The sequence below is a fragment of the Protomyctophum parallelum genome (genome assembly GCF_964188405.1).
Source record: "Protomyctophum parallelum genome assembly, chromosome: 6".
Taxonomy (NCBI): Eukaryota; Metazoa; Chordata; class Actinopteri; order Myctophiformes; family Myctophidae; genus Protomyctophum; species Protomyctophum parallelum.
In genome coordinates, this window is record NC_139701.1 from 50,092,328 (window position 1) to 50,108,595 (window position 16,268).

Here is a 16,268-nt window from a genome sequence, read left to right on the forward strand (position 1 = left end):
TGTGTGTGTGTGTGTGTGTGTGTGTGTGTGTGTGTGTGTGTGTGTGTGTGTGTGTGTGTGTGTGTGTGTGTGTGTGTGTGTGTGTGTGTGTGTGTGCTACAGCTGCGCCCTCTGGTGGCGGGCAGGTGGTGTCACAGCGGGGCAGACACACACACACACACACAGACACACACACAGACATGATCTGCAGGGTCTCATAGTAAGTGCTCAGTGCGTTCGCAATCACTGCGTTCGCAACAAATGCATTTGGGAATAACATTGAGAGGGGGGGTATTAGTCACAGATATTGCAGATCATCTGCCAATATTTGTAACATTGATTATGAAAAGATAAATGTTGCAACTATACCTAGGTACCAAACGCCTAATAACAGAGGCTACCATCGAAGCCCTAAAGCAGGATCTGTTGGCTCAAAACTGGAACAATATCTACAATGAAGAAGTTACCAACATGGCATATAACTCATTCATAGGCACATTTGGAGAACTATATGACAAAAACTGCCCTGTCAAGAGATGTGGATTACACATAAATTAAAAAGAATATGCAATAAAAAGAACACATTATATAAAAAATACTTAAAATATTGAACTATAGATACTGAATATATAAAAAATAAGGTAATAAGCATGACTAAAGCTAGTAAAACAAACTATTATAATAACTTATTAGAAAACCATAAAAATAATATAAAAGGACTATGGAGCATATTGAATAAAATTATAAAAAATGATCATTATCCACACACTACCCACAATGCTTAATTGACAATGAGAAAACAATAACCAATCTAAATGACATAGCAAATGGCTTCAATTACTTCTTTGTGAATATAGGACCTACTCTTGCAAGCAAAATTAAAACATCAGAGACAGGTAAATGTGCCAGCCGATGAGTGGGGTTTCTGTAACCCAAATTCCTTATTATTGAGAGCTGTGGAGGAACAGGAAGTTATTGAAGCAGTCAGTAAATGCGAAAACAAGACATCCACCGACTACAATGACCTGAGCATGTCATTACTTAAAAATCACACCCGTGTGAACTGAGTGGTGCAATCCCCCCCCCCCCACCTCTCTCTCTCTCTCTCTCTCTCTCTCTCTCTCTCATTAGCAGGCAGCAGGCACAGCACTAGCCCTCTCTCTGGTTATGGCGCCCCCTACTGGTACTAATAAGTCATATACTCGTGCTCATGACCACTGATGCATACGCACGGACATTGCTGGTTGTAGGAGTGGTTGCACCACTCAACAAAATCATGTACACCATAATAAAACCATTTACATTTATATCCAACCTCTCATTCAGGAATGGTGTCTTCCCAAATCAAATGAAAAAAGCTTATCCCAGTCTTCAAAACAGGAAACAAACAACACAAACTATAGACCAATTTCCTTGCTCTCACAGTTCTCAAAAATATTGGAGAAATTATTTGGCGAGAGGCTGGATCACTTTTTAGAAAAAAATAACTTATTAACATAAAATCAATACGGTTTTAGAGCCAACAGATCACTAACTGAAGAGATACTAAAAAACATAGATAAAAAGATCTACACAGTCGGAGTCTTTGTAGACCTGAAGAAAGCATTTGACACAATTGATCATAATATCCTCATAAGGAAAATGTCAAAGTATGGCATCAGAGGTGTTATGAAAATAATGTGTGGAGTCCCTCAGGAGTCCCAAACGGTTCAATCTGCATATCAACGATCTTTGCTCTGTGTCTAGTGTACTGAAGTGTGTACTATTTGCCGATGATACGAACATGTTCTGTGCAGGGGAGGACATCCAGCAGCTCATGATGGTCTTAACAGCAGAGGTGAATAAATACAAACTCTGGTTTGATAGAAATAAATTATCCTTAAATCCAAGTAAAACAAAATGTACGGTATTCGGAAACCGCCAGATACAAACGGATATCCAGTTGATTATAGATAATAATAAAATAGAAAGAGTATATGAAAACAAATTATTGGGAGTGATCCTAGACCTAGACCACATGACAACAGGTGGAAGCTGATTTCCAGTTGGTGTAGGGATCTGGGCGAAGACCCAGTACACCGCCCAGTACCCAAAATCCTGGAGTTCCTGCAATCCCTACTAGGTAAGGGCCGATCTCCCTCTACATTGAAGGTTTACGTGGCAGCAATATCCGGCCGCCATGTTACAATTAATGACCGCACAGTAAGGAGTCACAACCTGGTGTCCCTCTTCCTAAGAGGGGCTCAGAGGTTGCATCCCCCGAGAGCTCAGAGAGCTCCGTCATGGGACCTTAACCGGGTATTGGACGCCCTGTGCGTGCCTCCCTTTGAACCCCTGGCACAGGCGGAGTTGAAGTGGGTGTCATGCAAGACATCTTTTCTCCTGGCAAAGCGCGTCAGTGAGCTGCACGCTCTGGCAGTCAGCGAGTCATGTCTGAGGTGGAACGCAGACGGCTCAGGGGTCACGCTGTGGCCAAACAGCATTCCTCCCGAAGGTGCTGTCGCAGGCTCAGCTCAACCAGCCTATCAGGCTGGCCCGACCCTGGGAGGTGACAGACAAACTGGAGCTGTTGTGCCCATTCCGGGCCCTGAGAGCCTACATTGGAGCTACTGCACGCATCAGGCGGGCAGAGCAACTATTCCTTTGCCATAGTGGCTTGAACAAAGGCGGCGCTCTCTCCAAGCAGCGCCTGTCCCACTGGATTGTGGACACAATCAGCCACGCCTATGAGGTAAGTAACCTCCCCGTACCATCAGGGGTACGGTGCCACTCTACAAGGAGCATTTCCACATCATGGGCTGCCATGAGAGGGGTGCCCTTGGAGGACATTTGTGCCGCCGCCTCATGGGCTTCGGCAGGCACTTTCTCAAGGTACTACAGGGTGAATGTTGCCACTCCCCACTCGTTGGACGTGGTCCTCTTCCCCGAATCCTCCGATTCTACTCTTTAAGGTAGTCGGGATTCCTCGTGACTCTGCTGGTATTGGTCATTCAGTGCTTAAAGCACCGCCTCTGGCGGACAGCAGGGACGAAATGGAACGGTTATATGAGTCCTGAATGACCGCCAGAGCACTCTTAAAGGTAGTCGACAAACATATTTTGTCATAAATTAGTAGACACTAAATGTACTCTGGTGGGAGGTGGAGGATGTGACTACCAAAGTGTTCAAAAGTCTTAAACTTTGCCCTGTTTTCTTTCTCAGCAGAGAATGAGGAGCAGGTTCACGGCGCCCCCTGTCTGCCAAACGAAGTCCTGCTCAGCCTGTTCCACACCAGCCTCGAGGCGGAGCTCACCGACCGAGAAATCCCATTGGCCGATGCTGACCATGTGGCCTTCATGCACCACATCCTGGAGAGGGACCGGGACGGCCACGGTGCACCTTTCACCTTGCCCCTCATAAAAGGTCAAATCAACACCTTTTTGCCCCTCATCAAAGGTCAAATTAACACCTTATTGCCCCTCATCAAAGGTCAAATTATTGCCTTATTGCCCCTCATCAAAGGTCAAATTAAAACCTTATTGCCCCTCATCAAAGGTCAAATTAACATCTAATTATCCCGATCACGTTTTTTTGCTCCAGATCCGATTCCGATATTTCCCGATCCGATCTTTATATATATATTTTGAAAATCATGTGATTGGAGCTGATTTCTGATCACCCGATCCGATCGGGACAACCCTACTTATTACCCCTCATCTAAGGTCAAATGAATGCCTTATTGCCCCTCATCTAAGGTCAAATGAATACCTTATTTCCCCTCATCAAAGGTCAAATTAATGCCTTATTGCCCCTCATCAAAGGTCAAATGAATACCTTATTTCCCCTCATCAAAGGTCGAATTAATGCCTTATTGCCCCTCATCAAAGGTCAAATTAATACCTTATTACCCCCCGTCACAGTTAAGTAGACATGACAATCTAAAATGTATATAGCGCTTTTCAAAGTAACCAAAGACACTTTGCATAGGGGGAGGTGTGAGAAAATGACAAAGACAAACAACTGTATTTGAGGAAATGGGGTGGATGGTGGTGGGGAGTGCATACCACAGTGTTGCGTCGGAGAGGGAGGGGGCATGGCATTTGAGGTGGTCCAAGAAGAGTGAGAGCCAGATGGTTCAGTGCCTTGTAAGTGTTAAATTGGATTCTTTGTTTGACCGGGAGCCAGTGAAGGTTGTGGAGGACTGGTGTAATCATGGTCTCTGGATTTCTGGAACTAGACCTGTCACAATTACTACTTAACCGCTTGATCACAATTATTTGAGTTAATAACAATTATTTTTGTGTAGCCGTCAATCCTTTCCATGTTAAAAATGTCCATACATTTTCTAACAATTATCTAGAGCGGGTACTGGTTAGCAGGCGTGCTCACCATGAGTTCTGGACATAGTGACGTTTATTGAGGAGTTTGGAGGCGATGCCATCTGTCGACAGGCTGAGTGCACCAAGGGAACAACTCCCTCCCTGTTGTAGGTTCAAGTTCTGTTGATCACTCCCTCTGTCAGTTATAGTGAGAAAGGTATATGCTCTGATGCGTCAATGTTAGAAAATATACAGGTTTCAGAAAATATCCAGTGGAAAGAAATGATACGTATCGCATCGAATAAGTTAAAAAAAAGATGACTGAAAACTAGTCTAAGAGGGGGAAAAAAAAAGGTACAATGTTACCGGGATCCCAAGTCAGAGGACTGCTCTCCCAAGAGGACACTGCTAGAATAAAAAAAAGGTCCCCTCCTGTTCTAGCCTACCTCCTCAAATACCCCCATTTTTGACCCCCCTCTCATATCCTTATCTTGATTGATCATTTGGCTCTGGCCTGCTCTAAAACTTTTCCATTCAGGCCCTATGCAATCAATTCATAAACTATACTGTTGTGTTTTTCAGAAGAGAGATTGAAGGCCACAGCCAGACAGGACACGGTCATGTCCTTCCAGACCGTTGGAAGCAGCAAGGAGGTGACGGGCTCCTCCAGCACCCTGCAGGTAATCCACACACCTCGGGAACCCCTTTTTGGTGTTTTTAAGCGTTATGTGTTACTTTAGCTATTGAAAAATAGAAGATCTACAAGCTCATACTCTGGTCAGAGTGCCGCACTACAAGCTTGTAGGTCTGCTATTTTTTTTAAATTTGTGAAAAATATTCAGATTTCTTTATTTTATTTTTGTGTTGGCCTATCCTTCTACACCATACTCCTTGCTTTTCGATTGTGTTAATACATTTATTGTGGGAAAGGGATTTCTACGTGGTTCAAATCCCAACGGTCCGGGCACTTTACCAACTAGCACTGGATGATGGCACAACACTCCGATCACGTGATCCCCCCCCCTCCCTTCCTGAAAACAGGACGGGAAGCAACCCCCGTATTGTCACGTAATGGCGGCTCGGAGACTCCCATGTAACTCAGGTCAACAGAATTGCTGCATAACAAGCTGATCGTGTCGGTGCAGTGGGGTGCACCTCATCTTGTTTCTCTCTCTTTGTTTCAGGGAGGGGAGGGCTCTCTCCTGTGTGTTTCAGCGGAGGGGTTTTGTGTGTAATATGACCGAGTGTGACTGAGTGTCTGTCCGTCAGATTTCTGTCTCCTTTTTTCTTCATATTCAAACAAAAAAAACTCACGGATTGTATCGTCCCTCGGCGAGCGGTTATTTCTTTATTATGATGATCAACGCCGGTCAGATGGAACATTGCACATGTGCTGTGCTGTTACGAAAGTTGGGCAGGCTTGGCAGCAACACTAACCGCCTCACAACAGTCTTTCCACCTCGGAGGAAAAAACAGCAGGCAAACTCGGCTAGCCAAGTTGGAACGATACACCGTGTCTGACATAAAACCGCTTCTAATTAGGCTTTCTGTTCAAGAAGAGCACGTTACAACAAAAGCAGGTGTTACATATCTCCAGAATGGAAGATGGTAAAATCAACAAAAAAAAAATAGAGTGGACAAGTTACGCTTTCTTTTGAGTTATGTTGTGTGATTCTCGCTATAAGAGAACATTTACTGTCGGCCTAGGAAAATTGTAATTGTTTAGCACAGTGGTTCTCAACCAGTGGTCCAGGGACCACCAATGGTCTTGAGGGGGTTCCAGGTGGTCCCCAGCTAAATGATGGAGAGTTGGTAACCAAATGGACCCTCATACTGTAGATCTTTAACTCTTGAGTGTGTAAAATGAAACCAAATGGATTATCTTCTGCTGTCAAGAGTTACAATATTGTTAAACACCTGCATTACGTAATTCATAAGAAGTTTACACAACCCTCTAACACCCGCATTAATTTCTACTTGCAAAAAATAGATTTCAACCTTACTACTACTTTGTACTACTAGGACTAAGACTAAAAAATATGTTAAAAAAAATAAAAAAATAAAGTTTGCTGAAAGATTTATAATAATTATATAATAATTATATAATAATATAATAAATTAATAATTTACATTTTGGGGATATCTTTCACAATAATGAATAATGAATGAATGTTCTAGACATTCTAATGATCACAAAAAAACATGTATTACAATTATTTTACCTACTTTTATTAGGGTAAAGGTCAAAAGTATTAGGTTAAAAAATGTTCAAAATCCAGACATTTTTAATTTGTGTGAATTTCAGCCTCTGTGGGGGGTATTTATATGCAAATATCATGACCAATGGCATTGAAATGGCATTGCAATGAACATCACTGATGACGTTTAGGTGAAAAAAGAACAGAAAAAAATAATAATAATTTAGTAATTAAATAAAATAAAATTGTTGCTAAAAAGCAACGCTGGGTGTTAGAGGGTGTAGAAGAATTGTTGTTTGCCATGGAATTGAGGACAAAATCTGACAAGATATTCTTTGGTCTTTAGGTATGAGAGGCTACAGTAAATGTCATCAAATGGTGGCACGTGGCTCAAATGCTGAGTAACTAATGGACCTTGATATGAAAAGGGTTGAAAACCACTGTAGTATAGTCCCGTCCCCTCGAGAGATCCGGAAAATAATTCCCCGTTCATTTTCCAAAAAAGTATTTATTTAAAGACGTTTACGCCACGGACAAAGCCAACTCTTGTGGTGACAAATCATGGCAACAAACACAATGTTTTGGGCCGAACAGATAATTAGAAAGAAAAAAAAACGGCAGGTTACAACACTTTTGTTGTTGTTTTTCTTCTTTGTAATTATTTGTTTGGTCCAAAATATTGTGTTTGTTGTCATGATTTGTCACGACTCGAGTTGGCTTCGTACACTTAAAAGGTCTTTAAATAAATACTTCTTGAAATGTCTATGGGGAAAATGCATTGGGCGTCGTCATTAAAATATGGATATAGGTTTCTGCCCGACAGCAACGGTATACTGTATGACAACACAAGGTACCGTATGTTTACTTCACTGTACTATGAAATGGCAGTTTTACACACTCTAAACGCGTGAGGAATCACCAGGCTTGAAGGTCTGTCAAGAGGAATCAGGAGGGAAGCAAGTTCCCTTTGTTGATCTTTATTTAACGTGCACAGCAGTACACGGATGCTGCAGCACGCAGGCAGGTCTCCCAGGCAAGCATAACCATACAAGCACAGAGTTACAGTTTATATGGCAGTTTAGTCCCACCCACAAGGTGGACCCAGAAGTGAATACAATCTCTCTAGATGTAAGGACCATTTGCTTACACACAAAGGAAGAGGGGGGGTGGGGGGACAGGTGAGAAGAGGCTCCAGGACAACAGAGCCACGTGTTAATTTCTGTTGTTCTCACAGCAAGGCTCAGAGCTTCCAAGCTAAGGTTGTCTAGACTATTTAGTGTATTCAAATTACCTTTAGGTGATGGGAAATTCTCTGTCAAATCCTTCCTCTTGTTAATTAAACAACAGCTTAATTAAACAATAATTGTGAATTTTCCATCAATATCAAAATAATACATCATAATACATTTGAAGAAAATACATAAAAAATAGAAGTACTTGTAACATATTTGAGCTAAGCAAAAGAATGACACATGGGTTTAACAATCGTGGCTAGGCAATCAAATAAACCAATAAATCCCTAAAAATGATACTAATACAGTACCCTGTTGAATCAATTTGACCTGTATTTAGCACAGCAAACTATAACATAACAAATAAACAGAAAACATCATATTTCCAAACAATATTTTCTTTCCAGGTATACGGTCGAGTGATCCCCCCACTTTCTTTTCTTTTTCTTTTTAATTGGGCTGTCTGATAGGGGGAGGTGTGTGTGTGTATGTGTGTTGAGTCTCATGGTGGGTAAGTCACATGGTACTCCTTAGCAGACTTCCGAAAAGTGTCTCTCCAAGTCCATTTCCACTTCACCTTCTTTTTCTTTCCACCAGGATTGGAAAATAAAGGCTTCTTTCTGGCCTTAGATTTAAGAAATGGAGGCGTGAACCTCTCCTTTCCTGCCAACTCTGACAGTGCGTGTAAAAACTTACGGAACGCAACTGCCGGTACTGCGGTCATCTCCTCCTTCATTGGTTGGCCCGCTGGAACCTTCCCTGGGCGTGTAAGTGTGTACACCTCTCCCACCGCCTGTTGAACGAGGAGATTCTTGGCCACACCCTCGACGTCCGTCGCTGGTTTGACGATTAGGGTCGTGTAGGTAGGCTCCAGGGCCTCCGTCTCTAGACAGCCGCCTGCCGCCTCTGTAGTCAGCAGCCCATCCAGGGCCTCCGTCTCTAGACAGCCGCCTGCCGCCTCCGCCCTTGTAGTCAGCAGCCCTCCTGCGCTGTGCACAGGAGATGTCCCCTTGCCCTCGACGTCTGTCGCTGGCTTGTCTCCGGTCCCGGGCTGCTCTGCTCCTGCTGGTTCTGTTCTCCCCACCTCGATGTCCGACGATTCCCTCTTGGTTGAAGGCTGTGGACCGTCCGCGTGGTTCTCCCAGGCACTCCCGGCTCCCACAGGCACCGTCTCCTCTACGTACGTAGCTGGCTGGATGTCATCGGCTCCCCATGCCACTGCATCACCCACAGGTTTCTCCGCCATGGGCTGTTCTGATGCACCCTGTGCGCGTCTCGCTGTCCCAGGCCCTCTTCTTCCCTGCTCATGTGGCGGTGTGCTGCCCTGGGTGATGATGACACTGCTGCGATGGGGCCCTGTCCCCCCATGGCTGCCAGGGGTGGACGGATGCACAGATGGAAGCAAGGTCTGTGGTTTCCGTGTCGTGTCCGCATCGTCACTGTTGGCCAGCTCCGGGCCAGGGATGCCAGTGCAGGATGGACGTCGGCTCTTAGCAGTGTCATTGGACCGAGCGGAGCCTTCCTTGTGTCGAGCCTCTTTCAATAGGCCCAGTGCAGCGGATATCAGGATTACCGCTGGAGTAGACGGCTGCAGGCCCGCAGCAAGAGCCACAGCCGTCCGTTGTAGCTGGATGGCAGATTGACCGGCCCGCATGGAGCCCAGGCAGCCCAGGTCCAGGGTCTGCTGTGGAGGAGACAAAGGAGAATTCTGAGGAGCCAGTGGCCCGCTCTCTTCCCTCAAAGAATCTATGTTTGGAAGTTCCCTCATATGACTCTCCCGTTGTCTAAATTGTGCTTCCTCCATCCACATTGACAATACTTTCCTGTGGCGGTCACATCTGTCAAGTTTGTGCGTTTTAACTGACTTTTTCTTTCTCATTTTCTTCTCAGCTTCTCTTAGTAGTCGGTCTAAGTCAAGCAATTTTTTTATACTTAAAGAGCCTTGTTCTGGGAACCCCATCTGTTTCCACTCATCAAGACAGTCTAATGCTTCTGGACCATATTTTGCAACCATCCCGCTCATGAGAGGAGACCATCTTTCTTTGTCTTCTGCCACTGGCGCACTTTTCTTATTACCCATACTGGAATATAAATGCTTTACAATACATACACAGCAATCTAGTCTATGTAACACGGTAGTCTTTGTGCTACAGCTTGACTTAATGCAACACGATATCTTTATGTTCTTATCTGAACAAGGTGTCTTTGTGTTTACAAACTTGACTTAATGCAAAACGCGGTATCTTTATGTTTTCTTTATGTTGTTTCCAACAAGGTTAACAAAGTGTCTTTGCGTTTGCAAACTTGGCTTAATTCTTTTCTTTACTTAGGCTAGGCTTGCTGCTGTATTTTGAATCAAGCATACTTGACTATTACAATAGATAGGTTGGCAAAATATGGTCTTAGAATTTATAATTAGCTCTTCAATTGTCTGAAATTTGGAAGATTCTCACCGTTTTTTAGTGTAGCCACAGGGTTTTTTTTTTTAAATCCAGGCGTTGAACTCCATTGATGCAGCCATGATTCTTCTGTCCTTTTTGGAGCGGTTCGTTGACGTCAGTTGTGGCTTGATCTTCCGGAGCTCAACGACACAGGATCCCACTTCTAGACACCAAATGAAATGGCAGTTTTACACACTCTAAACGCGTGAGGAATCACCAGGCTTGAAGGTCTGTCAAGAGGAATCAGGAGGGAAGCAAGTTCCCTTTGTTGATCTTTATTTAACGTGCACAGCAGTACACGGATGCTGCAGCACGCAGGCAGGTCTCCCAGGCAAGCATAACCATACAAGCACAGAGTTACAGTTTATATGGCAGTTTAGTCCCACCCACAAGGTGGACCCAGAAGTGAATACAATCTCTCTAGATGTAAGGACCATTTGCTTACACACAAAGGAAGAGGGGGGGTGGGGGGACAGGTGAGAAGAGGCTCCAGGACAACAGAGCCACGTGTTAATTTCTGTTGTTCTCACAGCAAGGCTCAGAGCTTCCAAGCTAAGGTTGTCTAGACTATTTAGTGTATTCAAATTACCTTTAGGTGATGGGAAATTCTCTGTCAACTATCACCAATATTCAATACTTTTACATCCACTCCACTACATCTCAGAGGCAAATATTGTACTATCGTTCCACTGTATTTGAAAAAATGGAGTATCTACTCACGTTGAAGATGTTGATGATTATTACAAAACATAAATGAACCACACTCAGCCAAAAATAGCCAATCTACAATATGCATTTTGAAAACTTGTGAAAAGGGACATTATGCATAATGAGTACTTTTACTTTTGATCCCAATACCTTTGCACACCAGAGTTTCAGTAACACAGAGCTGGTGGATGAGGAGGTCTCCCCAGCGAGGAGCAGCAGTGTGGGTGTGCCTCAGTGGAGATGTTACATCAAGCACATCAACTCCCAGCAGGTCTTCATCACCTTCATCCCTGCCACCTTCACAGGTACACCCCACCACACTGCCACCTTCACAGGTCCACACTGCCAACAATAAATACAGTATGAATGACGGCGGGGTTTATTTGACAACTCTGTCATGCTTTCTTCACGAGAAGAGAAGAGCGCTCACCGCTCAGAACAGAGCACCCGAGACCTGTGGCTGTCACGAGTGTCAGTTCACTTTACGGCATGTGTGAGTTGAGATGAGATGTGAACCTGGGTCTGGGAAGCCCAGGGCTGCAGCCATTGGCTCATGATACGAGCACATGACCAATGGGACAGATCATTCAGTGTTGCTAAGATACCACCCCCCCCCACCCCCCCCCCCCCCCCCCCCCACACACACACACACACACACACACACCCTTGGACGATGGGGTCCACAGCGCTCTGCTCAAAGTTAACTTGCATGTGACGAGCGGCACTCGGGCACTGACAGGCACAGCACAGCAGTGTCACACAGACAAACACGTACCTCTCCCATTTGGAAAACATTTGAAACAGCAACGTTTATGACGTTTTACATTACAAAAAAAAAAAAAAAACGAATAAAAACGATTTTTCGACTCATACATTTTGAGTCGCGGGAGGCATGAGTCGATAATCGAGTCGATTTTCAACATCCCTAGTGTCAACTGGTTCAAAATCAACACACTGAACACTGCAGGTTCTATATCTAAAATGTGTTATTAATGTTTTTGCCAGATGTTTTAATGCTGACGGCATCGGAGACGGAGCACAACGTGAGCATGACGCAGGAGGAGGAGGAGGAGGAGGAGGAGGACACTCTCACCCCGTCTGTAAAGTCCCAAGTCAGTAGTGTTGATTTCAGTGTTGTTTTTGGCAGCACATTTCTATTTTAGTTTTAGTCATAGTCTCTCTTGAATTGTTTTCACTTAGTTTTAGTCACCCGGAATGTTTTAATGTTAGTCTAGTTTAACTTGCAGTCGACTAAATGTCATAAGATTTTAGTTGACTAAATCTACAATTGATTTAGTCGACTAAAATGTATTTTGGCGTGCCCCGATGCTGTCATAGTGGTTTTTTGTTTTGTTTACACATATAATAGCCGATCTACAAGCTCACAACTCGTCACGCTGCGACGCGTTGTGAGATTTTAGATCGGCTATTTTCAACCAAGTGTAACCAAGTGTAAAATTACTTATAATGGATCTGTTTTCCACTAGTCCCTTCCTAGCCTCGGTACCAGGCTTTCATGTTTGTTGGTGCAAAAATTGAAAGCCTGGAGGAACGCATTGGCCTCTCTGGTCTAAAAGTGGGAGTCAACCCTTCCGGGTGGGCGTCGCTCCAAATGATGTGACGTAGCGCTGCACTAGGGGGGAGAGGAGGGGCCGGGGGTGACGGACAGATCGATGAGATCTAATCAGGGCGTGCGCAAATCTCAGCCGCGACCCGCCCCTCTAGACCAGAAACCTAACACGTTAGCTCAGGCTAGTCCCTTCCTAACATTTTAGTCTAGTTTTAAGTTTTTTTGACGAAATTGTCAATAGTCTTAGTTTCGGTCATCATAGCTTAGTTTTTATTTAGTTTTTGTCAGCGGAAAAAGGTAGTCGACAAACATTTTTCATCTTAGTTTTAGTCGACGAAAACAACCCTGTCCGTAAAGTCCCAGGCCAGTAGTGTTGATTTTGTCGACAAAAAACTATGAGGAAAAATGTTTGTCGACTACCTAGGAAAAGATAAACGAAATAAAAACTAAGCCATGATGACTAAAACTGTGACTAAATGTATTGGCAATTTTGTCACCAATAAAAACTAAACTAAAATGTCAGGGAGGGATTAGTGGACAAGAGATCCAGTATAAGTCATTTTACACTTATAATAGCAGATCTACAACGTGACACGTTCTGAGCTTGTGGATCGGCTATTTCCAGCAAGTTTAAAATCAGGCCATTACGACACCATCAAGGCTCGCCAAAATACATTTTAGTCGACTAAATGAACTGTAGATTCAGTCGACCATAAACTAGACTAACGCTAAAACATTGTGACTAAAAAAAAAACTATTCAAAAGACTATGACTAAAACTTAAACCTACATTTTGCTGTCCAAAACAACACTTACAGGCCAGCTCTCTGTCGGGCTCCACCAGCGGCCTGGAGCAACGCTCCTCCGAGTCTGGCCCCAGTCTGAGCGGCGGCAGGCTGTGTAGGAGCTCCAGCAGCGGCGGCGGCGGGCCCGCGGGGGGCCTCCTCCGCTCGCCTGTCTTCTACCCGGGAGGAGGAGGCCCCCCCGAGGGACACACGGACACGGAGCCCGATACCCCCGACGCCAACGATGGAACCCAGGGTTTAGATACAGGCGAGTTTCAGTTTAAACTAGAGGAATTCAGCGATCCAGTCAAACCCTATAGTCAAACACACCGACTTCAGTTTCTCCCATGTCCCTTTTAAGTCAGTGGTTCCCAAAGTGGGGTCCGGGGACCCCCAGTGTAGCGTGGTAGAACCACTCCCCCTGCTGGACAACATTTGCATTCTGCCAGAGGGTGAGTCTGGGATCTCTCAGGCAGAGACGATGTACGCCGGACCAATTCTGGCCGGAGCGATATGCGGCTGTTTGGGGCCGCTAGAGGTGGGATCAATGCGAGACTTATGCCATATTGAAGCTGTGCCACAGTGCAATGTAAACACAACCTATAACAAGACTACAACTCAACATTATTATGGAGGTATCAGATTTTTGTCCCGCTGCTTCATCGTTTCTGCCTGAGAGATCCCAGATGCAGGCAGGAGGAGGGAACTTGTGAATCTGGCAGAGTCAGGTTACCCCCAGGGGTCTTTGAGGGAGTTCCAGGGGGTCCAAATGGACCCTTATGGGTCTGTAATGTAAATGCAAATCTTCTCTTATAGGGCATATCTTTTCAAATGGGGCTCCGTGGGGCTAATTAGTGTAACTTTGTGTGTCCTTGACATGAACAAGTTTGAGACACACTGGGTTAACCCATTTAGGCCTGACGTCGAAATTAAAAAAATGTCTTCTAAATGGTGACAATTTTCTGAAAAACCTCATGTTTCTGTATCCGTGGTGCTCAATATTTCATGTCATGGACTCCAAACATGATATATAATTGGCCACCGACCCCCAGGTTCCAGGAACCTCTCAGAAGGAAAGATTTTAGTTAAAAAGGCTCACTCTGAAAGAATATGCATTCAAAGATCTGAGCCACATTTTTCAAGATTTTTCAAAAATAGCAGACCTACAAGCTTGTGGCGTGCCACTCGGTGGCGCGCTATGAGCTTGTAGATCTGCTATTTTTCAATAGCTAAATTATAACAATGTTTAAAGCACCAAAAGGGGTTGCCACACAAAATGGGTTAAGTAACAACTGCTTTTTCCAACCACTGCTTGTTTGGGTGCAGGGGAGAAGGACGGGGTCCAGTTCTCGGAGCCTCCCTCAAGGAGAGACGACGACGGTGGCGGCGGCGGCGGCGGCGTTTCTCCACCGAGCAGGCGGGGCTCGCTGCAGAGCGGCGGGGGCGGAAGGGGGGCCGACGCGCCCCAGCCTCGCTGTCCCGTCTACGTCTACAGCTGCTCCCTGGAGCACCTGAAAGAGCAGCTCATCCACCCGCACTCCAACCGCACGCCCCGAGACCTCTTCTTCAGGTATAAGTATAGGGTTGTTGTTGACACCATTAGGACATTTGTAAAGAAAATATTTAGGACGACCGTTGAGCCGATTCTACTCTATACTCTACAGCGATACAATACGTATCACGTACTGCTGGGCCGTTATCAGCGTTAACGTGCTGCGTTGACGCGAGACTCTTCTCGCGCGATAAAAAATATATCGCCGTTAATCTATTCCCAAAATTGTGTGTGTGTGTGTGTGTCTGTGTGTGTCTGTGTGTGTATATGTGTGTGTGTGAGGAGGCGGATCACTGCAACGTCTGCACGGAGTCCACTCTGTGAGAGGGACGGAAAGAGCAAATCGTCAACACGTTAAAGTTCCGCAACGATGGAGCCATGAGTCCATATCCATAAATTCTGGGACATAAAATTGCGCTAAATACTGTTATCCATGATGGAAGCAGTCTGCTGCCTCCTGCTAGCCTAGCTGTTGTGCTATCCATGCAGATTCACAACCACAACAAACCGCTTTGACCAAGGTTGCCACATTTTGTGATTGTGAGAGAGAAACAAGCTACCAGGTCTATGAAAATGTTAACAGGCCAGATCAAGTCAGAAAATCCGAAAAAGTCAGAAAATAAGTCTAAAATAAGCAACTTTAGTGCTGACTGTCCAACATCATTGTCCAATGTTGTTTTAGCGCAGTGGTTCTCAAACATTTTCATGACAAGGACCACCCATATTTTAAAGAAACTTTACAGATAAACGGGTCCAAAGTAGCTTATAATGACTAGACTTGGCAACACTGTGAACAGTTCTAGAAACTCACAATATGAAATATAAGGTATTACTATTATTAAAGGCTAGTTGTATTGTTAATATCCATAATTAGGGCTCCTGGTCTAATGGGCCACCTGGCCTGAGGTACCACACACATATTTTGAATGCCTTCGGCAGAGTTCAAATGAGCCATTTTAATCTAGATTAAAACAAAAAAAATATCTATGCCCACCACTAGTATCACGATACATTACCTAAATTACCTATTTAAAATGCATTGACACTATTTTAAATTAAGTAATTAAACCCCACTTTTTCTTTCTTTCTTTGTATTTGCATAGCAAAACGATTTGATACCGATTATTTGCATTGCAAAACGATACGATACATAATCAATGTGGCTGTTTTAATTTCGATATACTTCGATTCTTGAAAAAAATGCAGTTGCAGTTACTATATCGTTACACCCCTAGCTCCGAGACATGGACACTTTCAAAGAAATTAGAGAAACAGTTGGATGGCACTTACACCCGCCTTTTAATGAGAGCGCAAAATCTGTCTTGGAAGAGCCACCCATCGACTAATCTAATATACGGCAACCTTCCCCGTGTTTCTACACTAGTCCGATCCAGAAGAACACAGTTTGCCGCTGCTACAGAGCTGACAAGGAGGTTATATCTCCCCTTCTTCTCTGGAGTCCTGCCTCAAAGCAGACCAGAGGTAGAAAACTGTCGTTCCCTGATG

General features: G+C 44.5%; 1 protein-coding gene across 1 annotated transcript in view; it reads left to right on the top strand.

Moving 5' to 3' along the window:
• Nucleotides 1–16,268, top strand: part of szt2 (SZT2 subunit of KICSTOR complex) — a 181,611-nt gene that overhangs the window by 41,224 nt on the left and 124,119 nt on the right. Inside the window, exons 22-27 of the mRNA XM_083766835.1 lie at nucleotides 3,181–3,381; nucleotides 4,860–4,957; nucleotides 11,020–11,161; nucleotides 11,862–11,968; nucleotides 13,244–13,478; nucleotides 14,537–14,780. Of these exons, the coding sequence (XP_083622961.1) occupies nucleotides 3,181–3,381; nucleotides 4,860–4,957; nucleotides 11,020–11,161; nucleotides 11,862–11,968; nucleotides 13,244–13,478; nucleotides 14,537–14,780 (1,027 nt within the window). The remainder of the gene's footprint in view (nucleotides 1–3,180; nucleotides 3,382–4,859; nucleotides 4,958–11,019; nucleotides 11,162–11,861; nucleotides 11,969–13,243; nucleotides 13,479–14,536; nucleotides 14,781–16,268) is intronic.